This window comes from Dysidea avara, chromosome 7 (genome assembly GCF_963678975.1).
Source record: "Dysidea avara chromosome 7, odDysAvar1.4, whole genome shotgun sequence".
Lineage (NCBI taxonomy): Eukaryota > Metazoa > Porifera > Demospongiae > Dictyoceratida > Dysideidae > Dysidea > Dysidea avara.
Window position 1 is genome coordinate 5,238,996 of NC_089278.1, and position 21,303 is coordinate 5,260,298.

The following is a 21,303-nucleotide window of genomic DNA, read 5'->3' on the forward strand; positions in this document are numbered from 1 at the left end:
TAGTGCATTGATTTATAAAGTATGGTTATAGTTTATAAATAAGGCATTTTTGTACAATTTTGGTACAAATGGCACCCCATAAAATCCAACACACATAATATAAAGTTTGCAGCCGCCAGCTTTGATTTTGTTTTTCAACCAGGCTTTTGCCGGAAGGCCGCACCCTTTTCACAGCTTGGCTATTTTTGTATTCAGTTAACTGATGAACACAGACCTGTGAATTTGGTCTCAGTACATATCAAACAAGAATGTAGCTATGCAAAACTCATGGTCGCAAATGGTCCGTCACAGCATCATGCACTACTCGAGTAGACACACATCAATTTCTGCACCCAGAAAAGAATAAAACGGAAGTGCAGTCTGGCAGGACACGAGACACCCTCGTTCAGCGAACACGATAATATACTTGATAAACACGAAAGTGACGTGTACAGCCCAGCATCTGCATGGATTTCGCGTATGACGCCATACCCCGCACTGCTTCAGCAACAGATCACATCATTTATGTAAACAAGGGGATTTTTGTTTTAAAAAAGACAATAGAAAGTCTATCGTTAGTGTGGTACAAAATATGTGTTTAAATAATGTTGCATATGCGTAACAACGAAAAAAAAGCAAAGAAAAATATCATCTGTTATGTAACCTGTTGTTGATCTGAGATTTGTTCCAAGTTATTGCTTTTAGAGTCAAAAAGACTGAGTTCAGATTGCTTGTCATCGGACGAGTACGAAGCGGCAAATTGTAATAGTGGCTCCAGCATGCTCTCACAAGTACTGCTGCTACTGCTGCTACTGTCCTCTTCCTGCAGGTAATTATTACAGTTTGCGTTACTATTGTCTGTCCTTCTTGTGTTCAACATGTTAAATGAGTGAGGGTGGTAACTAGTTGGTTGTTTGGGTACAAAAAACGAACTGTGCTGATTATTGAAATTGATCATTTGTCTAGTAGCGAACCGATCTTGTAGATACTGATGAAGAGTTGGTGTAGAATGTGGTGGTTTGTCTACAAGTGATTCATGGTAAGATGCTTGAGGTATAACACCTGGGAAGAGTTGATGAGGACTCACAGCCATGTTTCCTAACAAAGAAGCAGTAATGTAAATGCACAGATGGCCTGGTAGCTAAACTCACCTGGATTGAACTGGGCTACCTGAGGAGATAGCCCTGTTGGTGTAGTAGAGTGCAAAGATAAGACATTTCCTGGAATAGTTCCTGCAGTTGGTTGAGGTGGCATGGCAGCAATGAGACCACCAGGGGTGCCAGCAATCATGCCATTGAACAAAATAGGTGGAGGTAATGGCAGTGCCTGAGGTTGCTGCTGCTGTTGTACCATCTAGCAAAAAAATAAATAAAAAATCTTAAATCACTCAACAGGGAATTGTACCAGGGTATCTCCCACATTACCTTGCTAATCATAGAGTTAAAGTCTTCTGGTGTGGTTGGTAGTGTTTGATCCTCCTTGTTCATTTCTACTGGTGGGTGCTGTTCTACACTAGTGGGGAAAGTGAAGCGATTGTCTTGCACTTGATGGTTGGTGGTTGTCATTGTTGCAACCATAGTCACAGCAGCTTGACAAGCAATGTCTGCCAGAGATATAAAAGGTTGTGACATATCTCTTAACTCGTCAAAAGGTGATACTGAAATACTATTACTTCTTGAGGATGACTGTGCAGCAGAATTGTTTTGTTCACTACTGCTTCTTCGTCTTTTCTTAGAAGTTTTCGGTAACTTAGCTGGAGCAACCATACTGTTTCTTTTCTCTGTAATGTGCAGTTCTTCTGCTGTGCATTTGGGAAAAGGAAATTGAAAACTTCTAGATTCGCCCATAGAAGTACTAGCACTGGGAGATCTAATATCAAATGATTGTTTACTATTATGAGTCGGTCGTGATGATCTCTCTAACAATAGCTCCATATTACTGTTGGTCGGGGGTACATGGAAATTGTTAAGTTGATAGTTGCGACCTATATGTGATATAAAATATATCACACTCTTAGATACATCAGAGTAAACTTAACGTACTGGAGACAATTGACTTTCGCTTCTCCTGCTCGTCATGTAGTAAAGAAAACACATGTTTTCTGTGAAAATAAAATAATACCATAATTTTATTTTTATCAGCTCCACCCTTGAAAGGCCCAACGACCCAAAAGTAGTGGGGCACCTTCTCCAATTTGGTCCCTGTTCCAGGCTGTTTGATCTGACAGCTGGATCAGAAAGATTAATCACTGCTTCTTAGCATTTTAAGGAGAAAAAAACTTCAAAAGCTAGTAGGGATGGCTTAACTTAGTGATGCTCTACTAGATTTAAGCACAAAGGAAATTACCAGAGTGTATAACTGAATTCTGCTAACAGACACCTCACTATGGGCTTACGTAGGGATTCAATTTGCACTTTAGGTGACATCCCCTTGAATGATCCTATGAAAATGGGAGTTTGTAAAAGGCGGAATAAGGAATAGCGGAATAACTCGCATCACAACGAATTGGCATTTATATGGCTTATGCAATGTTAGGGTGATTGTACTGTTACAGCTGTGAACTCATCCCTCGTAGATATCCTTACAATGTAGGGTGATTGCGTGTACTGTTACAGCTGTGAACTACACTGCTTCGTCACTCATAGATGTCCTAGCGAAATGATTACTATACGCTCTTACTACTACTGTATGTAGCTAAGCTAGAATATACAGTAGTTAGCTATTAGTTTCGTTTTCAAGTCTTCATCCTTCCAGTGGAGGGATGAAGCGAAACAACTGTCACGCCCCCTTTGCTCATGACGTTGGTACCATACTTAACATACAGTACCCGCTTACGAAGTGCAAAATTACATTTGATTATAGCTCTTACTAGCTACTACTGTATGTAAAGTATGGTACCAATGTCGCGAGCAAAAGGGGGGTGTGACAGCCGTTTCGTTTCATCCCTCCACTGGAAGGATGAAGACTTAAAACGAAACTAATAGCTAACTACTGTATATTCTAGCTGTGCTAGCGCAATGATACTTAGCTACATACAGTAGTAGTAAGAGCGTATAGTAATCACTTCGCTAGGACGGCTATGAGCGACGAAGCAGTGTAGTTCACAACTGTAACAGTACACGCAATCACCCTACATTGTAAGGATATCTACGAGGGATGAGTTCACAGCTGTAACAGTGCAATCACCCTAACATTGCATAAGCCATATAAATGCCCATTCGTTGTGATGCGAGTTATTCCGTTATTCCTTATTCCGCCTTTTACAAACTCCCTATGAAAATGTCAATGTTGAAAATATTTGCCTTAGTAAATTTTGACACAACATTTTGTACAATGATGAATGTCTCATTATGGCAAATTTAAAGCACAGTGTAGCTAGCAGAAGTAAAAAGAAAGTTGGAATATCACATAGATATACAGACAAGTACCTGGGATTGGAATCACCCGGTTTTTCGTGCCGGATCATTGTTACCGGAAGTAGCAATATATCTTCAAATTTATCACACAGAAGACTAGTTGTACTCTTGTGACTACTTCCAAAACATTAATAATTAGTTGCCATACGGTACAAGTCTGGTTCCTTCGATAATGGTGGCTACGTATCGGCCAGCCACATCGAGAGAGACACCTACAAACCAGGCCCTACTGCTAATTTACCACCCCCTTTTGAGAAGAAGGCTTACGGACAATTAAACAAACATTCTCACACATTAAAATTTTACAGAAACACATTGTGAACGGCGTATTTCACTACCCCGCTTTTATCGAAGGGGGTAACAATGATCTGGTGAACGTAAATGTATTGAAGTCAATGGGCTCACATGAGATGATTTCAATCCTGGGTACTAGTCTGTATATCTATGACTATTACATATGTTTTGAAAAGAGATAGCTGCTACATCTGCACCACTCAATTCAGTATAACATCTCTGCTGGATCCAATTGATGTAAAGCAATAACTACCTTGCTAAACCTACTGCCCCAAGCTACTGATATGAAGCTCCTCATGATCGAATGTTCACTGAGCTGAAGCGCAATAGTTTTCTCAACTAAATTCTCTCATGAATGGTGCCAACAATTAATAATGAACTGCTATAGCCATTTTAATTTTTGTTGATGCAGCCAATGGTGAAATTTGATTTTTGGTAGGTTGCAAACCTTATATGTGTTTGTTAACCTGTTTGTGTAACATACTCATGTTTTATTCTTACGTGATAGGCAACAAACAAAGCCACTGATGCATTGCCTGCGAATTGACACCTTCGCATGCAAGCAAAAAGAACAAAGGTAGATAAAGGGAGTCGCATCCATTGTACTATGCCAAAGGCACATGTCAGGCTGAAGCAACATGTAACCATGAAAAAAAGCAAGCCTGTAGTGGCACTAGTCAGTAGAAAATTTCACTGAATAAATTTGTTTTAAAATCCTTATTGGAAACATTTTGGGTCACACTTAAGAAAGACATGTTTGGGCTTGTTTATGTCGCCAAGTCACCATGAAGGAATTGTAGGGCTGAATGTATTATTTTTGTGGGAAAGCAAACTTTTACTATCCTATATAGTACTATTGTATGTATCATGTCATAAAAAAATTTAGAAGTAAGGGTGGAGGTATTGTAGTACTTAATTCTTAGTGTTACACTACAGCTGTACCTGTGTGCCACAGTCATAGAATTGCTAACAGAATCTTCACCATTACCAGTAGCCAGTTTTGTTAGAGAGGTATAAAGTTGGTCTTGCTGTCGGTTAAACAACAAATGTCCTCCACCTGCTGCACGTGTTCGCCACTTACAACACTACAACACAATACTGCTTTAAAACAAAACTGCTAAAAGAAGCTTAACTAACAGCTAGTGGCTTGGGGTGGGTGCTCGAGTGAGACAGAGATCCAGTAGTAGTGGAAGGTTGAGCGGTAGTAGAATCTTTTCTTTTCATATCCGATTCTTCTACCCATAACTCTGCAAATGCTGGTGGAACTTGGCAGGATGGCAAAGCAGCACCTATTTAGGTGAAAAATTTATTTTTTCAAACTATCTGAATACAACAAATATTACGTACTATCAAGTAACGTTGATACTTGTATGCTGTCTGACACACTAGAGAGAGAGAGAGAGAGAAAGAAATAATAAAATTTCAGCATCACAATGCCATCATATACTTACGGTTGGGCTCCTTGTATCGTAGGCTGAGAACTAACCACCCCCTGGGCTAAAGATTTTCCCTTCTTTTGTTCCTTGTGCAACATCAGGAGCTCATCGAAAGGCTTGCTACGATCCTTGACTTGTCTCCGTAAGCTTAGTGAATGATACTGTTACATGTGGTATGTCAGGAGCCATACACAACTAACATGACTACACATACTTTACAAGTAAGTGATCTAAGGCAATTTCGTTTCTCATCCACTAACCAAACTCCACAGTGACGATCTGGGTCATAATGATCTAATGACAAAAAAATTACCTACATGGTGTCATAAATTTTATGCACCACTTCACACCTTTCCCTTTGGAGCCTTTCTTTTTCCTCTCAGCCTTTTGTTCCTTGACAAGCGCATTCCTACTACTAGTATGAGAAGGGTGAGTAATCTTGTCAAGCAACAGAGGAGCATTCTTTGCAGTCGGGTGATGTAGCTCTGCGTACATCACATATACTTCATGACATCACATAAATGTAATACCTTGGTGCCTAAGCATAGCTGTATCTTTAACTGCTCGTCCACACCATTTACACACCACCAACTGCATAGGATCAGTGGATGGCACCGAACCATATATACTCATGTCTAAAATGTTTTTTGTGTGTTAATGAAGAACAAGCATTTTGTATGAGTTGGCACCTTCTCTGGGTAGTATAGATGTAGTTGGGGAGAGAGGAGTCTGGGGGCCTGGATCTTCTTGTCTGTGCATTCCAACTATATAAACATAATTATATATTAGGGTGCATTATTTAGAACTACGGTTAAGATAACCACTTAACGAATCACATAGAAACACTAATAACTACTAAAGTGTCGTTAATTGTTAACAAAAAAATAAATTGAACAACCAAGACACAACGAGATAGACATAGGTGACATCGGTTGAAGAGCAAATATGCCGCCGTAAACAAACTATTGCTAGTACAGGTTAGCTAGTTGGCCTAGACACAGTTAACTAACCTCGCTCTTGAATCCTAATCTCCATACTGGCCCATGACGAGCTGGCATCGAGAGATAGGATTGGAGGGACCCTGCCCCCCTCCATATTTTAAAGACTTCAATTCGAAAAATCAAAACAAGAAGAAATTTCTTGCACACGGCAAATAATATAATTGAAACTCCGCTATGAAGATACTGAAATCACCATTCTTCAAAGATGAACCACTTTTCGTAGCTTTTTCTCCTCTAGGAGATACGGATGTACGCCCAGGATTTACTAGTTAACATAACACGGAGAGAGTTTGGCATCCGCAAGAAGTATCCGGGATGGAGACAGTTTTGAGTTACCACGACTCTCTTCTAAAAAAATCTGACGTAGATCTGCTAGAAGGTGCTGGTTGGCTCAATGACAAGATACTGGGATTCTATTTTGAGTGAGATTTTACAACACGTGTGTTCTATTAGGGATTTACCCCATTTTTAATAGGTACATGGAAAAGGAAATATTTGAAAGTTTCTCCCAAGACGTGCAATTCATCACGCCAGACGTCACGCAGCTGATAAAACTTTATGAAGGTGTTTAGTTAATGACAAATGTTGTTGTGATTGTCAGTTGCTTTAGCCAGCGATCTTGGTGTATTTTTGGAGCCACTCTGTTTGCCACAGAAAGAGCTAATATTTTTAGCAGTCAACAACAGTGAATCAGTCCATCAAGCTGGAGGATCACACTGGTGAGGTGCAAGAAATGATACTGTAATCATTAAAAGTGTTCAGGAGCCTCCTTGTCTTCCGTCGATCTACTAATACTTTCACTCATTATGATTCCAGTGGTGGTATGAACACATCTGTTGCAACTCGCTGTGCCAACAAGTTGACTCATTTCATATCAGGTTAGCCATGTTCAAGTTTACAACTTGTGAATTATTTCAACAAGCATAGCTGCATCAACCCCCAAGTTCACCAGCTATGAACAAACCCCTCAACAACTCAACTGTAAGAGTAGACATATCAGAGATTTTATTTTCCTTCATTTTTCAGCTCACGACTGTGGAGTGTATACCTTATGCTTTGCAGAGGTGTTATGTAGGAAGGAATTATTAAAAGACGAATACAGTGTGCTCAACATTATTACCACAGACTACATTAAGAAATGGAGGTCAGAAACTAGGGATACAATACACAAACTAGCTAATAAGTGATAGTGCAGTCACAAATTCTTTAAAAAATAAAAACAAGATGAATCAAAGATCAGCACCATCGCTACTTGGTGGAGGGGGTGACTCCATAGCTTCTGTAAAGGAGACATCAAGTTAACTACTAGAAGTAATTTAATTTACCTTCAGCTCTTTCATGTACTGGGTTCTGTTGGACATCTGGGGTTGCCTCCTGTTTCTTTTTCTGAAATCTTGCCCAAGGAGCTTTAGGATCATTGAAAAATGTTGTGTCTTTGAACAAGAACCATAGTGTGCACACCCATACCACTGTTGTGAGCCAACCAAACACCTGCAGGGGGTAACAACAATAAATGAGTTTGAACCAGTACCACTAAGAGTATACTGTTGGTACCATTTCAGTAATGGTTGTTAACATAGTTATGTTTGAGACTGGTAGTTGGCAAAATAAATAAACTTGCAATGGCTTGTCAGAAACTTTTTTTGATACTATGATTTGCTTATAATACCCACATATGGGATTAGTCTCGTGCCCAGACTGCTTTTTTTTTCTTTTCGTGTGGGGGCGGAGAAAAAAACATGGATTGAGAACAGGTGACTATTATTATATAAACTTCACTAAACGAAGCTTGTGTACCCAGACATCAAAAAGTGTATACAGATTACTGGGACAGAGTATCAAACGTATGTCCTAACAAATGGTGTGAATTCACATTCATATCGTTTGGTGGTAATATAAGGGAGTTTGGGCTTCAATTTTTTCCCTGTGTACCTTGCATAAAATCAAGTGCATACCCATTATATACTCTTGATAAAATTGGAATGCAAATAAAATTGGCTTCTTTAACAGTAATCTCACAGTGCTAGAGTCGATTGACATATATCTTAAAACTTTCAAAAATACCTGTCAAGGCTTCTCTGCCTGCATCACTCATCACCATAACCGCCTCAAGTTTCATTACTGTCATATGCTATCATTATACAAACATGAAACATCTCTTGCACCTCAAAAAGGCAATAAAGTCGAGAGTAAAGTTTAAGTAGCCTGCTGAAGCTGTGGTTAGGAGAACTTTCTTTAGTAATGACCTCCCCTGCCCTTGCATGCAAATCCCAAATAATATTTAGTTTTGTGCATGAGAAGCAAGTAGTAAAGAAGTTTTCCTGGCCAGCAAGCTTCTCAGTTTTGTTGGGAGCTATATACAACCCAAATACCTGTAGATCCCCTGATTCACACATGCACCTTTGAGTAACTAACCAATGATATGTCTAGTTGCAGGAACGACCCTGTCTCATGTGTGGGTGTGTCAATACAGATTGGTCTAATTGCACAAATAGATCGTCTCTCTAGCTCATCATCAACATAATCTTTAAGAAGAGCAGTTTGAGCCGACCATACAATGTCTGCCAACAAAAAGACTAACGAGAATACAGCCGATAATAAAAAGTCCTAGTAATAGAAAAGCAAAATGTGTGAAAGACAGTGAATTAATAACTTACAAAGTTAGCTATTATTTTCCCATAGCTCCATTGGTCATTGACAAACACCATATACACTGGTAGACTAAGCAGACAGTACAACATTGACAGGATCCCCATTGCCACAAAAAACTCAGCACCACCATTATAATTCTTATCAAAGTTAGAACTACAGGAAATCTCCTCAAAAGTGCCATTTGAGCTCGTATTTGAGATATCTGATGGGTAGCTAATATCAAAACGTTCCTTGTGGAACGAATATTGAAACTCCAGTCTGATAGTAACTGTGTAAGTCCTGCCATCTTCAATAGCCGTGCATTGTTCGGTATTGTCAGATGAACTAAATCCGGCCGTGAGTGAGAACGTGATGATTGACAACACCTATAGCAAATAGTGGGCGTTAACAGGTTTCATGTTCTCAGTAGCATACACCAATGATACACCACAGCTATAATGTTTAAAACGTACGAATATAATAATTCTTAGGATGCCCTTTGGCTCAAGTAGCACGCGGAGATTAACTTCAATCGGCCCAACATTGTGCTTCCACATTTTCAGTGTTTTAAATCTGTAAATCCCGAGATAAATCCAACAGGCGCTTGACATAAAAAGTGATCACGTGTAAAATTCCTTTCTCCGCGCAGACGTTGTTTCTTGAGTGTGCACGTGACGGTCCATCTTGTTTGTACTCCTCAGTCGTGTTAACGTCAAGTGGATATGGCATACGAGATACACTGGAAGGCTCCTCTTCAAGCAAAGGGATTTTTGAGGATTGTAGAAATTGTGGGTAACCAACCTCGCATGGTGTTTTGTACATTTTAAAACATTAAACAGGTACTGGCCATTCTGGCGTTTTCTCTGACAGCCGGGTTTACCGTCGAGAACAAGTTTAGTTGTACTGCAGATATTTCGAATTATTCCTTTACTGTGGAGTCAAGCTATCCATACGACGAATATAAAGTGACATCGGTGTTATCCTCTTCGGAGAACGGAAGCGGACAAACCAGGGAATTTCACCGTAATCCAGAGAACGAGCATAGCACAGCAGCGGAGTTCTTCGTTGCCTGGGGTGTTCTTTCCATGATTTATTGTATTGTGGCAGTCTTAGTGTACATGCTATTCAGTGCTACTGAGGAGTTGGTGAAAATCAATAATATATTGATCATCATTGTAAGTGTGTATGTGCAGTTTATGTGCTGTGATCTGTTGTGAGTAGGATTTTGGGCTGACTATATTTTGGACTGTGATGTGGTTTATTCTATCAGTCGTTTGGGCTGCTGAATCAAACAACCTCCAAGATGACCTGGAAAGCTTTTCTACCTGTGGTAATCAGGAAGATGCAGGTATAAGAACATACAATGCTGACTATCAGACATTTGTGCAAGCCAACATTTCCATAGTAAGCTGTTGTTTGTTACAATCCTACTGTTTATTGTTATTTTATTCAGGTGTTTGGATTCTTGAACACGTTTGTCTGGGGCTGTCACATCTGGTGGGTATTGATTGACACTATAATCTGGCAGAAGTTTAGAGGCAATCGTAGAGGAGGTGACTCTGCTGAAAGTTATTAGACACAAACGTTTATGCAGTGTGGATATATCTCTGCTGGTGTTTTTGCTCTTGTAATTGTGATCACTACGTACTATTAACTAGAGCTATAAAACTATGATGTGCACTAATCGAGAAATGTTCGCTGGAGTAGCGGAGTGGTAGGGAATCTTGCAAATTAAATTCCTTTACAACGCGCGAAAATCTTGGATTCAAACACGTGGAAAATGCTTTCCGGGATTAAAGTTAGCTGGCGGGCTCTAGTTAGCGTTAAAGCGATACTCAGATTAGTGGAGTTGGTAAGCAGTTACGAAATGAGTCATTGAGTCATCTGTCGCTTGCAGGTCTCCGCTCTTGTCGCCTTCTCCCTCACATCAGCATTCAAAATAGAAACCATAGTGCATTGTCGTGCTAGTTCTAGCAACAAAAGTATCGTTTACTATAAAACTGATTTTCCATTTGATTACCTTGAAGCTCATCATGAAGGCAAACTGTCAAGACTAGATTATGATAGAGACTATGGCGGCATGGCCCAGTCATTTCTTGCATGGGGAGTAATATCAGTCATGTATTGTGTAGTTGCCATTTGTGTTTATTTGTTACTGAGTGAGAGCCACGAGTGGAAGCATCACGAGCAGACAGCAAATATCATTTACCTTGCTGTAAGCATCAACATGTGAAATTTGACCTCACTATATTGACTGTTTAAGAGTATATGGTGTTGTGTATAATCATACGTACATGATTCCTGCACAGTATACAATATGTACTATACTCTCATGTTTGTACTTGTAGGACTTTTTTGGTTCAGTTTTGTGGATGATTGTATGGCTAGTAGTGAGTGTGGTGTGGACGATTGGATCTATACAGTTGGAAGACTTTATTAAGGATAATGCTCTTTGCATTGATGAAGAATTTATTTCAAGGGATGATGATAGTTTTGCACAAGCTATTGTTGCTATTGTGAGTTTAGGCCACTTCAACTTAATTGGTTGTTTCACAGGCCCACCTTTTTTGTAGATTGAAAAATAAAGTTTCATTGTGAAACACTAGGGTAAAACATCACTGTAAATTTTGAGCAGGAACCATGTATTCTAATTGCTGAATATCTTCACACCGCTATGGCTACAAATTGCACATGCTGTGTGTTGAGCCATGCCCCCTGCTTGTATTTTGTTAGCTACACATATTCTGCACTCCTTTTGTACTGTATTGTCTGTTTATATTTTTATTTGCATACCGGCCTGAGATTTTCACTGTGAAACAACTAATCCAAGTTGAAGACACTTGAGATAGATGGTGTCAATGCTGACTCTTGTTACAGGGCTTTGGATATGTATCTATGGTTTTGTGGATGTTATCCATCTGGTGGACATTCAAATCAAGTTTAATTTATGACTACTTGACAGGTAAAATGACAACAAGAAAAGGAGGCTATGAACAAATCCAGTGATTTTGATGTAATGTAATTGAATGAAATACAAATTATTTCAATAATTCTAATTGTTGCACATTCATGCTTGAAACTTGCATGTGGTGATCATTAAAAAGAATGGCAGATACGGTGGGGAGCGAAGGTACGTTTGTTGCACATAAAAACGTAGTAGTAGTAGTGATTACATATTATAAACGCAGATGATGTGATCCGCAAAAGATTGTTGTTTGAAGCAGAAGGAACGAGCGGGGACGATCGTAGGATAAACTCATTGTTGAAGACGTTTATGCGATGGTGCAACGCTAAGGACTCTGGAACTGAAGAGAGGTAGCATAAAAACGACATCAGTTACACGTAGTAATATCCATGAATAGTGAAACTACATACCAAAAGATGCTTTTTACTCTGTCACAAGTGGAATTCTCGTTTGAGAAGACACAATTAGTGATGGAAATGAACAGACTAGAAATGATGAGATACAAGGAACTTTGTCATGAAATAGGTGAATAAATTCTTGGAGTTGTGTTTGTGTGTTAACTCTCCTGTATACAGAGGAACAGATTGGTACTGCACAGAAAAGTATTGCTACATACAAAGAAGAATTTACAAATGCAAAAGAAATTCGCCAACACCGTCAAGGTAATGTGTGCACTTTTGTGTCATGTGATATGTCCCATACAGTTATTCTCATATTGGTAAGTGTGTAAAGAAAATTTGCTGCTACCTGCTGTGTTAAGGGAATAGTTACTATAGCTTGCTATGAAATGAGCAAATGTAACACTAGTGTTTCTGTCTTATTGCACAATCTACCCCTCCAATAAATTACTGGGACGAATATTGAAATTTACCTTTGAACATTTGCTAATAAAATGTTCGAACATTCAAAGCTTCGGTGTTAACTTTCAAGTTACAGGTATTCTTGTATTTATGCACATCCTTCTTAAGTTTTATCTTTCAATAAGTTTGTAAGCATTTGGAAAGTGCATAGCAGCAGTTCTGGATGACGCGATTGATCGATTGCAAATAGGCATGTCCGCTATACTGCAATCATACATAGATAAACAAGCAATGGCTAAAAGTACGTTTTCCATGTATTATCTATCACTTTATAAGGCATTTCAAGGCTGCAACTATGGTAGTAAGCTGAACTACGATGGCTTAAAAGTGGGTGTGGCACATGAAGATTGATTGCAAAGAGACGAACATTGATCATGCAAAAGGAATAAGCAGCTGCAATAAAGATAACAACATTCATTTGTAATTCTTTGGTGGACTATGAGTGCATTACGAAGCTTCGAAGGATACTTTTATAATTCGAAGCTTACCTAACCTTCGAACCCACAATACATTCGAAGCTTTGTCCCAGCCCTAAATTACACACAAAAAAGTTTGACAATAGGCATGACCATCTATATTTAAAAAGCCACTGTTTACTCCAAATTCCATTTGGTATCAGGTCTACCTGGATTTTTTTTTTTTTTTGAGATGAAATATACAGGGACGATGAGTGCAAGGAACTGACACCACCCAAAAATTGTGTATAAGATTCCAAATTTCACCAAGTTACCAGATTCCAAACCAAGGTTCCTGATTCTAAATTTTTAAAATTTACTTATATAGCTTTATATATGTGACCGGATCTGCGAAAACCCGACACAATCGTTCATTTTTTCGAATTCCTGTTTATTAATCTACTTAGTCAAGTGTACTCTCTGGCAAAATTTAAGCCTCATAAGCCAACAACTTTAGGAGTTACGGCCCTACAAAGTAGCAACAACAGAAAAATGAATTTGTACAGCAGGTATAGGGAAAATAAATTACAGGCACTTACAAAAACGGTTGTAACTTACCAACAGATTGAGGTACGGAGCTAAAATATTCACCATCGTGTTCACCATGAACAAGGGAATCAATTACTGGGTAAGTTTTTCCTTTACTTATCCTTGTTCACTGCATGCAAAGGCAAAGTTTGTGAAGAAAATTGATTGTGTACAATCACTTCGATGTGATGTAAACAAACACTCATAACTTACGTATCCTTGGGTGTACTGCAACAAAACAAAGATTTTCAAACTCCTCTTGAGCAGGCAAATAAGATGATATCCAGGGTTTTGTTGTTAGTCCCTTCCTTCACCAAGAAAGAGGCATTCAAAAAATTTACGGAATTTTTTCAATAATACGCAAGTATTTCACCCAATGTATTCAGTGCTTTATACTGTAAATTTAGGCTTGCATGATTGTGTTGGGTTTTCGCAGATCCGGTCACATATATTAGCACTTTTTGGCCCCAAAGTTAAGTAAAATAGTGTTCCGTTAAATGCAAATGCCACTATAGTGGCTCTGATTACACGCATGCGTTCAAACGCATATATCTCGTAAATGAAATATCCTACGAATATACAGTTTGAACCATGCTACTTTGTGGTTAATCGATAATACCCTAAGCTTTATCCAAGCATTGTAGCATGATCGAGTGTGATACAAGGCGAGTCTGCATTTGAAAGAATTTTTGCTGCTTCTAAGACAATAATTACGACAATACTACCTGTCACAAATGAGAGACGGAATAGAGAAGGTTAGTAAAAGTTATATGATGTTGTAGATCTATACTTCGTGAGTAGTTTAATGCAAACCACGAAGGAATAGGTGGTCCCTACACGGAGTAACAGGAGCCCAAGTTTTGTATGTCAAAATGCGTATTTTACATAAAATATGTTTTGTTTTTAAGAACCAAAGTGGCATTCCAGGCCAAAGGTTAAATTATGCACTTGGCTGGCATCCAGGCTAATTGGATCACTGCCAGATCAGAAATGCATGTTAAAAATTGTACTATTGCCTGTACAAACATGTTGAGACACATGCATAGTGCTTATGGGACTAAACTGATTGCAAGACAGCATGTGAGATAAAAATAAACTACAGGAGCTTACATTCGCAGCCATAACTTCCGTTACAGAGTTGGGATTTGGCTTACAATGTTCACCATGATTGGCAGATCAACCAATGTATGGTTTTAGCCCTGCAGTCACTTGTGCATAGGTGTATGAAGGTGGTTTTACTATTTAAAAAATGGCGACAAATTTGTTTACATTTACTGCATCGTAAACAAACGTGCGTGACACTAATTTATAAAAAACATGGAAATAATTGGAGATTTGTCAAAATTCCATGTTATCAGAGATTCCAGTTTCCATTTTGGGATTCCAAGTGATTTGTGTTGGATTCCATGATTTTTATTTAACTACAGGTCCCTTGGGCCCTCATGAAATCAATTATATTTTGTGAAATTCATTTCATGTACTTCAACTTCTTGCAACCCAATAACCTTCTTGCTGTGATATGTAAACAGTATATGTGACCGGATTTCATATAACCCAGCTTCCACACACACAAAATCAAACTTACATTTTTACCAGAAATGGATTGTTGGTCCAATACACTATCATATTCCACTCTGTATTTCCTTCAGGACTGGCAAGTCTGGTTTCTGTAGCAGCTTTCTTCCGACCCTGTGAAAGCCACGAGTGAAAGATTGGCGCCAATAAATGGCCATGGCTTTGTTTTAATGGTGTGTAGTGAGCTGGGACTTCACCGAGAGCTCACCAATAGTGTTCTCAATCAATTTGGAGTGATTTGAGGGCCATGGAAGGCCATGGAGGTCCCAAACTTGGCTTCTGGATTTCATTCGTCTTCTTGATCCATTTTATGCTCCAATATTAAGCCCACCCACCGCCCCTATTACTACCACCTGTGATATTATTACCTGCTCGAAAAAGCTGCCCAGAACAGGGCATATTTTGGGTATCAGAAACTTATACTCCCACACAGTGATAGCTAGTAAATAGATGAATAATTGGTGCAAATTTTATTTGCACAGCTGTAGACACTGGGAAGTTACTACACAATGATTACTTAAAATCGCTATATCCCCTAACGAAGCTTTGTGCGTTGAAGCCGGGTTTTGTCAAATTCAGTTACATATAGCATATTAGTGTATGAGTATGATTAGATACTGGAAAGTTTTTCTCATGACTCCATTATAAGTGACCATTTAAGCAAAACCTGCATAGTTTGGAAATTTTTCTTTCTATTGCCTCAGCATTATCAAGGAATTGCTTGTAACCAAAGTTTCAGCCTAAGTTTTGGAGTTATATAGAGCTAGGCAGTAGGAAGAGCAAAGTAATTGATTTGTACAGCGACTATACTAAATTTAAATTCGAGGAAATAACTTGTGTGTAGGTTGGTGTGCAAAGTTTGGATTTGGCTCAAAGTTTTCACCATGATTTGGCAAGTATAGTTTTAGCCCTGTATTCACATACAAGTATGTAGGCATTTCACATAGAAGTATGAAGGCGTTTCAAGGAACGATGGCAACTATTGTTCACGTCCATCACATTGTAAACAAGCTTTTGTAACTCACATGCCCTTAAGGCTACAGGAATAGAGACATTCAAATGCTACACAATCAAGCAAAAGATGGTGTAAAGTATGCCCATTTTTGCTGAGACGGTCACCTATCTATTTTTAATAGCTGAAAAGCTTGTACACAAAATAGTATGTACAGCAGCACTAACAGTTACCGTCAGATTCCTTGCAAACTGTAAGTAGCATTTTGGCTAAAGTACTGAGCACTGTCTGAGGAAAATTCTTCTTAGCTGAAGTCAATGACTGGTAGTAAAACTGTTGGAACTGTTGACTGCTCCAATCTGCTATTTTCAGAATATCTGCTATGTGTAGGCCTTTCCCTTCTGCTGCTGAGGTGGAAGCCCCCTCACACTGAGTGTGCTTTACAAGCATTTGTGTCCACTCCTTCAGATTGTGTTCATGGAGATCTGCCAGGAAGCCTAGGAAGGCTGGATGTTTCCTGACTGATATGTTGTATTTATCCCTTTGCTCCACTAAGCTCCTGACTTCACCCTGCCAGCAGACGTTCTATAACCTTTATGTGTTGTTCCCTGAGAAACTTTAGTGAGTGGGTGAGCTTGATTGGATGGGTTCTGTCATGTGCTTGAAGAGATGCAGGTGGGAAGTCCACTATACTATACACTCCATCAGAGTGGTATCACTCCTATGAATGCCACAGGGGCACTACTATGGTGAAATGTGTAGCTGTCCAAGTCCTTCTAGTTCAACTAGAGTGCATTGGTGGCCCATGCAAATAGATCTGGTGTCCAGCTGGCATAATCTTTTGAGTTGGTGGCTGGTTTGGAGGAACAAACTCTGAACGCATGCCTCCCATTTCATTCACATACTCTGTTGTCCATTTTGCAGTAGAAATTCTGATTGCAAAGGATCCTAATAGGACTTTTAAGTAGTTGATGTGTTGAGTTGGTCTAATCACTGTTCTGGGGGTAGTATTGCCAGCCTGTTTTTTTGTTGGAAAAGCCTTTTTCCTGACAATAGAATAATACAGTGAGACTTGGGGGAAAAATGATGGTTGCCTTCCTAATGTGAATCTGACCATGGTATTTGGTAATGGCGCTACTAAGAGGCATCTTTCACGTCTACCAAACATACTAGCAATCTTCAAATCCCTTGAAGTGCTGCTGGTTGGCCATTAAGATATTCAGGAACATGAGATTTATCACTGGACACAGTGATCTGTCCGTTTTCATAATCACAACATCAGAAGGAGCAAGCCAGTGAAGACCCACTGAAGAATGGCTGTGACTGACTGCACCCTTGAACCATTCCACTAGCTAGAATTAAGGTGGTGCCAGAGCACCAAACCTTACCTCTAGTTAGTGCTGCCCCGAACCTTACCCCTTGAATGTGGAGTAAACAAGTAGCAGTAGTAAAGATGCCATCCTGTTTGTGGGGCCTGCAGTTTTGCTTGTCAAATATGTACCCTATTAATTGAAGGATGGTTCCATATAACTACATCATTGCCTGCAATTATTACCAGATTCTGCATATAAAATATGTGGTGACTGTGCAGAGCCACCACAGGAGTTCAATCTTTTCAGTATATCACAGACAGGACCATTTTTGTAAATAGAAATTAACACTGTAGGCAAATACAGGCTCGGCCATTGTCATAGGCCATGGAGGTTGGTCACAGGCTACTGGCTTACACTTCTAGGAAATATGGAAACCAGCCTATACACAACTGTTACAGTCAACTGTGAAAACTTTCATATCATTAATGATGTTTGCAATACAATTAGTCAGCATGCAAGAGGTACCATTTTCAGATTCTAATAAACACACAAACCACTGCTACATTCATCAATGTAACATTGCATGTTATCCAGAAAAAAATCTAGAATGGCAGCATCTGTCTCTAATGAAACTACCACATTGTCTCAAATTACGGCCTGGGAGTTTACTTCTTTCAACAACTTTTTATCCCAGCTATTAAACAAGACTGGCGACTACAAGACCGACGTTTATATACCCATAGATAGTAGAGAGTGAACATGATGGTTACCTATCCCGCGCTTGTGCTCTCTCTATTATCTATGATATACCTGATCAGCATTCACGAGTCAACTTCATACCTTGATGTTGTACTCTCCTGGATGTTTCCCTCAGTATATTTCATAGATTCAAGCTTAAAAGGAACTCTATAAAACATTTTTCACTTCATCGTTTATAACACCTCCCGGAATTGTTAAATAATGACTGCACTAGACATTTATTTGAGACCTGGCGTTTATTGTTGTTATGATGCTGTATACCCCTGGCGACTTAATGGGACCAGGTGTTTATACGAGACTGGCCGTAATTTGAGGCAATACGGTATGCATTCTTGTAAAAAGAGTTCATAATAGAAAAAGAATTACACTATGTTGATGGAATTAATTAATATCTCGATTGGTAATAGAAAACTGATTTGCGTTGAATATATTAGTGTGTGTAACTGCATTCAATAAATATGCTGTGTTAATAATCATGTTGTCACTTTTTAAGGTAACAAATCTTATAAACTCTTGCCTTCAAGTACTTTGTCTCAGGCTTCATCAACAGTAAACTCTTCTGACTTAATTTCTGTGTATTTTATTAGTTCAGTTTCCTATTATAGTAGATGCCTCAGTTTTTCAAGCCCGAAACTACTCCAATAGTACAGTCGGCTACTCTAATGGAACAATTTCACTATAATTTATTATGTCGCATCTAGCTGTATAGTCCACTATGTGATGTATGTTGTTCTTACAGAGTATGATCTACTAGCCAAGGTCATTCAGCAGCAGCCAAACAGACAAGAGACAGAAAAGTATGTGGGTATATAATCTAATGCTATCATTTATGTTGAACACGTACAGGCAAATAGATAACCTTCAACAAAAACTAAAACAATTGGAGGCAACTAAGAAAGAACTTCACAGTAAAGTGAGTTACACTGTTCTGTAGAGAGTCAAACAACACTCAATACTGTGTAGCTTGATTTAAGGAAGAAGCAGTTTCACTTGTTAGTACATTCTATACATGGACTACAGCAACTGTTACAAGGTTTGTTCCCATCTTCCACCAAACTTATCTATTATGCTGTATTGGTAGATGAAGAAGGCACAACCAAATCTGATGATACTCAAATGGACACAACATAACTACACATACTATCAAACTTTATATTTATTTAGCTCATCAATAACACGAGGGTACAGTTTTACGTTTGCGTTTAGCCCCCAGATGAAGTCCAGGTGCTCATAGTAGTCAATATTGTGGTGGTAAACATGGTGAGACAGTTTTGGTAGTAACTCTGACACATCAGTTGGGTCAGCCAGCCAGTCATTACCTCCATTAAATGTTGCTGTGGCAACAGTCATTTTGGTGACATCATAATTTGGTGGTGTGGCCTGTATGGAATAAGTGAGAGTTAATATATTCCACAACAGTTGCCTTATCCCCAGTTGACCATATACTCAATTGCTTGTAGGATTTATGTGTAATTGAGCACATGGGTAATTGGGGACAAGACCACATACTATTAACCTGTCCATAATGAGCCTTGTTAGCAGAAGCACTACCATAGTCATACATGCTAAATTTCCCTGATCTTACTTCCTGAAAATAAAAATTATTACTGACTTCTAAAGAAAAGGTCAATTGACTTGATGTGGTTTTAGTCATGTGAAATCACTTACTTGAGCATAGTGTACCACATCTTTGACGGAGGTTCCAGCTGGATTGTGGGCAGCATAAACTGGTATGCGACTCTGTAAGTAGAACTTTAACTACAACTTTATGATGACAATAAATACATACAAAATTCATGTTCTTTTTATCAAATCCACACACAAGGAACAATAGGTTTCCACATATATCATCAACTCCTGGCAAAGGACACACCGCTCTAGCTAAAATTTTGTTAAAGTCATCATCTGGAAGAAATTCCCCGTCACCAAATAAAGTAAACAAGAGCTATATATAGGATTGGATTGTAGGTAATAGACATCACTTAAATACTCACATCTAATTCTTTGTAGTAACCAGCTATAAAGGAGAGTGCCCCTTTGATATGGTGTACAGTTGCTACAGGAGCCAGTGCTACAAAGAGGTTCACTTTATCAGCTAAATCAGGAAGTGTCGAAAAACCAGCAAAACCCATTGTTGTGCCCTGAGAATGGCCAACATAGGACAATTGTGTTTTCCCTGTCACCGATAAAATATAATTGACCATTGCTGGAAGGTCTTTTAATGCATGTTCATCAAACCTGTTATAAACATTGTGTCACCATTATACTAGAGTAATACCAGGAGTGCACTGAATCCTTTGAAGGATCCAGTGTGCTACTGGTTAGACAATGCATACGTGAAATTCCAAAATTCTTTATGAGAAGGTTTTAGTGAAGTGTGGTTCCTAGAGTAGGTATTGCCACGAGCGTTACCCAACCACACATCCCAACCAGCATCAGCTAAAATGTATGCTAAACTCTCATTGGCTAAGTTGGTCAACCAGTTAGTGCTGCAGCCAAGAATACCATGTTGTAATAGGACAACTGGCAGTGAAGTACCTATATTATGAATGATGGCTAGTAAGCTATAGTTTAAGCTAGCTAGGCAACTCACGAGTCTTACTGTTCAGACCATAAGGGATTCGCTGCAGACCAAGAATGTATCCATCTTCAGTGGTAACCCAGTGGTCTTGTGCTGGGTAACCTTTGCTGGTAATCAGCTGATGCTGCAAATTTTACTAGCAGTCAATCAGTTACAATTTATGTGGTCAACAGTACTCACAGCGTTCATGTGTTCTTCAGGATCACGGTGTATACCACTGGTGTACACACCAGTCACTAGTAAGGCTATTAGCAATGGCAACATCTAGTCTCGAACCACAACTACGCCTTCCAGATCTTCGCTACTTTTTTACTTGACTACCACGTGACAGTCACGTGGTGTTATTCAGTCTGGAGCGGCCGCCCTTTTGATTAAAAGGCTTTTTCTGAAAGCTCGTGGATGCCTCAGCTATCCAAGCTCCTAGTATGGGAACCACTCAATGTTCAGATAACTGTGAAGTACATAACAAGAATAAAATTTTAAACTACTCTAATAGTACATTCGACTACTCTAATAGAACAATTAATTGCTCTAATACAATCAGCTGAACAATTCAAG

At 39.0% G+C, this 21,303-nt stretch overlaps 7 protein-coding genes across 7 annotated transcripts; 4 read left to right on the forward strand and 3 right to left on the reverse strand.

The window, feature by feature from the left end:
• Positions 1 to 501: 501 nt before the first annotated feature.
• LOC136259796 (ataxin-7-like protein 1) lies at positions 502 to 6,409 on the reverse strand. Its single transcript, XM_066053339.1, has 13 exons — positions 6,136 to 6,409; positions 5,815 to 5,889; positions 5,656 to 5,760; positions 5,476 to 5,610; positions 5,340 to 5,419; positions 5,141 to 5,286; positions 5,037 to 5,074; positions 4,827 to 4,978; positions 4,632 to 4,774; positions 2,022 to 2,080; positions 1,404 to 1,963; positions 1,131 to 1,332; positions 502 to 1,077 (listed from the first exon to the last, which is right to left on the reverse strand). Exons 1-13 carry the CDS (start codon positions 6,218 to 6,220, stop codon positions 635 to 637), a joined length of 2,223 nt encoding a protein of 740 aa, XP_065909411.1. The 5' UTR covers positions 6,221 to 6,409; the 3' UTR covers positions 502 to 634.
• Positions 6,384 to 7,360, forward strand: LOC136259825 (sentrin-specific protease 8-like). Its single transcript, XM_066053379.1, has 6 exons — positions 6,384 to 6,548; positions 6,602 to 6,690; positions 6,737 to 6,845; positions 6,889 to 7,004; positions 7,054 to 7,107; positions 7,153 to 7,360. The coding sequence occupies exons 1-6, from the start codon at positions 6,442 to 6,444 to the stop codon at positions 7,311 to 7,313; spliced, it is 636 nt and encodes a 211-aa protein (XP_065909451.1). The 5' UTR covers positions 6,384 to 6,441; the 3' UTR covers positions 7,314 to 7,360.
• LOC136259819 (synaptophysin-like protein 1) lies at positions 7,194 to 9,385 on the reverse strand. Its single transcript, XM_066053373.1, has 5 exons — positions 9,231 to 9,385; positions 8,784 to 9,143; positions 8,542 to 8,733; positions 7,452 to 7,617; positions 7,194 to 7,405 (listed from the first exon to the last, which is right to left on the reverse strand). Exons 1-5 carry the CDS (start codon positions 9,366 to 9,368, stop codon positions 7,356 to 7,358), a joined length of 906 nt encoding a protein of 301 aa, XP_065909445.1. The 5' UTR covers positions 9,369 to 9,385; the 3' UTR covers positions 7,194 to 7,355.
• Positions 9,386 to 10,426, forward strand: LOC136259822 (synaptophysin-like protein 1). Its single transcript, XM_066053376.1, has 4 exons — positions 9,386 to 9,545; positions 9,597 to 9,932; positions 9,979 to 10,161; positions 10,211 to 10,426. The coding sequence occupies exons 1-4, from the start codon at positions 9,480 to 9,482 to the stop codon at positions 10,331 to 10,333; spliced, it is 708 nt and encodes a 235-aa protein (XP_065909448.1). The 5' UTR covers positions 9,386 to 9,479; the 3' UTR covers positions 10,334 to 10,426.
• A 47-nt stretch (positions 10,427 to 10,473) lies between these two features.
• Positions 10,474 to 11,827, forward strand: LOC136259823 (synaptophysin-like protein 2). The gene is made up of 4 exons (XM_066053377.1): positions 10,474 to 10,609; positions 10,655 to 10,972; positions 11,106 to 11,273; positions 11,635 to 11,827. Exons 1-4 carry the CDS (start codon positions 10,538 to 10,540, stop codon positions 11,761 to 11,763), a joined length of 687 nt encoding a protein of 228 aa, XP_065909449.1. The 5' UTR covers positions 10,474 to 10,537; the 3' UTR covers positions 11,764 to 11,827.
• On the forward strand, positions 11,770 to 19,341 carry LOC136259826 (THO complex subunit 7 homolog). The gene is made up of 8 exons (XM_066053381.1): positions 11,770 to 11,887; positions 11,946 to 12,072; positions 12,120 to 12,247; positions 12,298 to 12,384; positions 18,904 to 18,961; positions 19,011 to 19,077; positions 19,128 to 19,197; positions 19,246 to 19,341. The coding sequence occupies exons 1-8, from the start codon at positions 11,863 to 11,865 to the stop codon at positions 19,293 to 19,295; spliced, it is 612 nt and encodes a 203-aa protein (XP_065909453.1). The 5' UTR covers positions 11,770 to 11,862; the 3' UTR covers positions 19,296 to 19,341.
• Positions 19,213 to 21,294, reverse strand: LOC136259815 (gastric triacylglycerol lipase-like). Its single transcript, XM_066053366.1, has 8 exons — positions 20,926 to 21,294; positions 20,758 to 20,869; positions 20,501 to 20,702; positions 20,159 to 20,402; positions 19,954 to 20,109; positions 19,833 to 19,904; positions 19,681 to 19,752; positions 19,213 to 19,544 (listed from the first exon to the last, which is right to left on the reverse strand). Exons 1-8 carry the CDS (start codon positions 21,007 to 21,009, stop codon positions 19,308 to 19,310), a joined length of 1,179 nt encoding a protein of 392 aa, XP_065909438.1. The 5' UTR covers positions 21,010 to 21,294; the 3' UTR covers positions 19,213 to 19,307.
• Between the last annotated feature and the right edge of the window lie 9 nt (positions 21,295 to 21,303).

Bases quoted from the DNA above. Each gene is read 5' to 3' on its own strand.
- LOC136259796 (XM_066053339.1), bottom strand. From the start codon at position 6,220: ATGGAGGGGGGCAGGGTCCCTCCAATCCTATCTCTCGATGCCAGCTCG. The intron at 5,611-5,655 runs GTATTACATTTA...TGATGTACGCAG, and splicing joins AGCTATGCTTAGGCACCAAG to AGCTACATCACCCGACTGCA. The intron at 5,075-5,140 runs GTAAGTATATGA...CTCTCTCTCTAG, and splicing joins ACGATACAAGGAGCCCAACC to TGTGTCAGACAGCATACAAG.
- LOC136259825 (XM_066053379.1), top strand. From the start codon at position 6,442: ATGGAGACAGTTTTGAGTTACCACGACTCTCTTCTAAAAAAATCTGAC. The intron at 6,846-6,888 runs GTGAGGTGCAAG...AAAAGTGTTCAG, and splicing joins CAAGCTGGAGGATCACACTG to GAGCCTCCTTGTCTTCCGTC. The intron at 7,005-7,053 runs GTTAGCCATGTT...CAACAAGCATAG, and splicing joins GTTGACTCATTTCATATCAG to CTGCATCAACCCCCAAGTTC.
- LOC136259819 (XM_066053373.1), bottom strand. From the start codon at position 9,368: ATGTCAAGCGCCTGTTGGATTTATCTCGGGATTTACAGATTTAAAACA. The intron at 8,734-8,783 runs GTAAGTTATTAA...TTCTATTACTAG, and splicing joins GGAAAATAATAGCTAACTTT to GACTTTTTATTATCGGCTGT. The intron at 7,406-7,451 runs GTAAATTAAATT...TCTCCTTTACAG, and splicing joins AGTACATGAAAGAGCTGAAG to AAGCTATGGAGTCACCCCCT.
- LOC136259822 (XM_066053376.1), top strand. From the start codon at position 9,480: ATGGCATACGAGATACACTGGAAGGCTCCTCTTCAAGCAAAGGGATTT. The intron at 9,546-9,596 runs GTGGGTAACCAA...AACATTAAACAG, and splicing joins TTTTGAGGATTGTAGAAATT to GTACTGGCCATTCTGGCGTT. The intron at 9,933-9,978 runs GTAAGTGTGTAT...TGTTGTGAGTAG, and splicing joins ATAATATATTGATCATCATT to GATTTTGGGCTGACTATATT.
- LOC136259823 (XM_066053377.1), top strand. From the start codon at position 10,538: ATGCTTTCCGGGATTAAAGTTAGCTGGCGGGCTCTAGTTAGCGTTAAA. The intron at 10,610-10,654 runs GTAAGCAGTTAC...TGTCGCTTGCAG, and splicing joins TACTCAGATTAGTGGAGTTG to GTCTCCGCTCTTGTCGCCTT. The intron at 11,274-11,634 runs GTGAGTTTAGGC...CTCTTGTTACAG, and splicing joins CACAAGCTATTGTTGCTATT to GGCTTTGGATATGTATCTAT.
- LOC136259826 (XM_066053381.1), top strand. From the start codon at position 11,863: ATGGCAGATACGGTGGGGAGCGAAG. The intron at 11,888-11,945 runs GTACGTTTGTTG...TTATAAACGCAG, and splicing joins AGATACGGTGGGGAGCGAAG to ATGATGTGATCCGCAAAAGA. The intron at 18,962-19,010 runs GTATGTGGGTAT...GAACACGTACAG, and splicing joins AACAGACAAGAGACAGAAAA to GCAAATAGATAACCTTCAAC.
- LOC136259815 (XM_066053366.1), bottom strand. From the start codon at position 21,009: ATGTTGCCATTGCTAATAGCCTTACTAGTGACTGGTGTGTACACCAGT. The intron at 19,753-19,832 runs GTAAGTGATTTC...TTTTATTTTCAG, and splicing joins ATGTGGTACACTATGCTCAA to GAAGTAAGATCAGGGAAATT. The intron at 19,545-19,680 runs GTTAATAGTATG...TATTCCATACAG, and splicing joins ACAAGGCTCATTATGGACAG to GCCACACCACCAAATTATGA.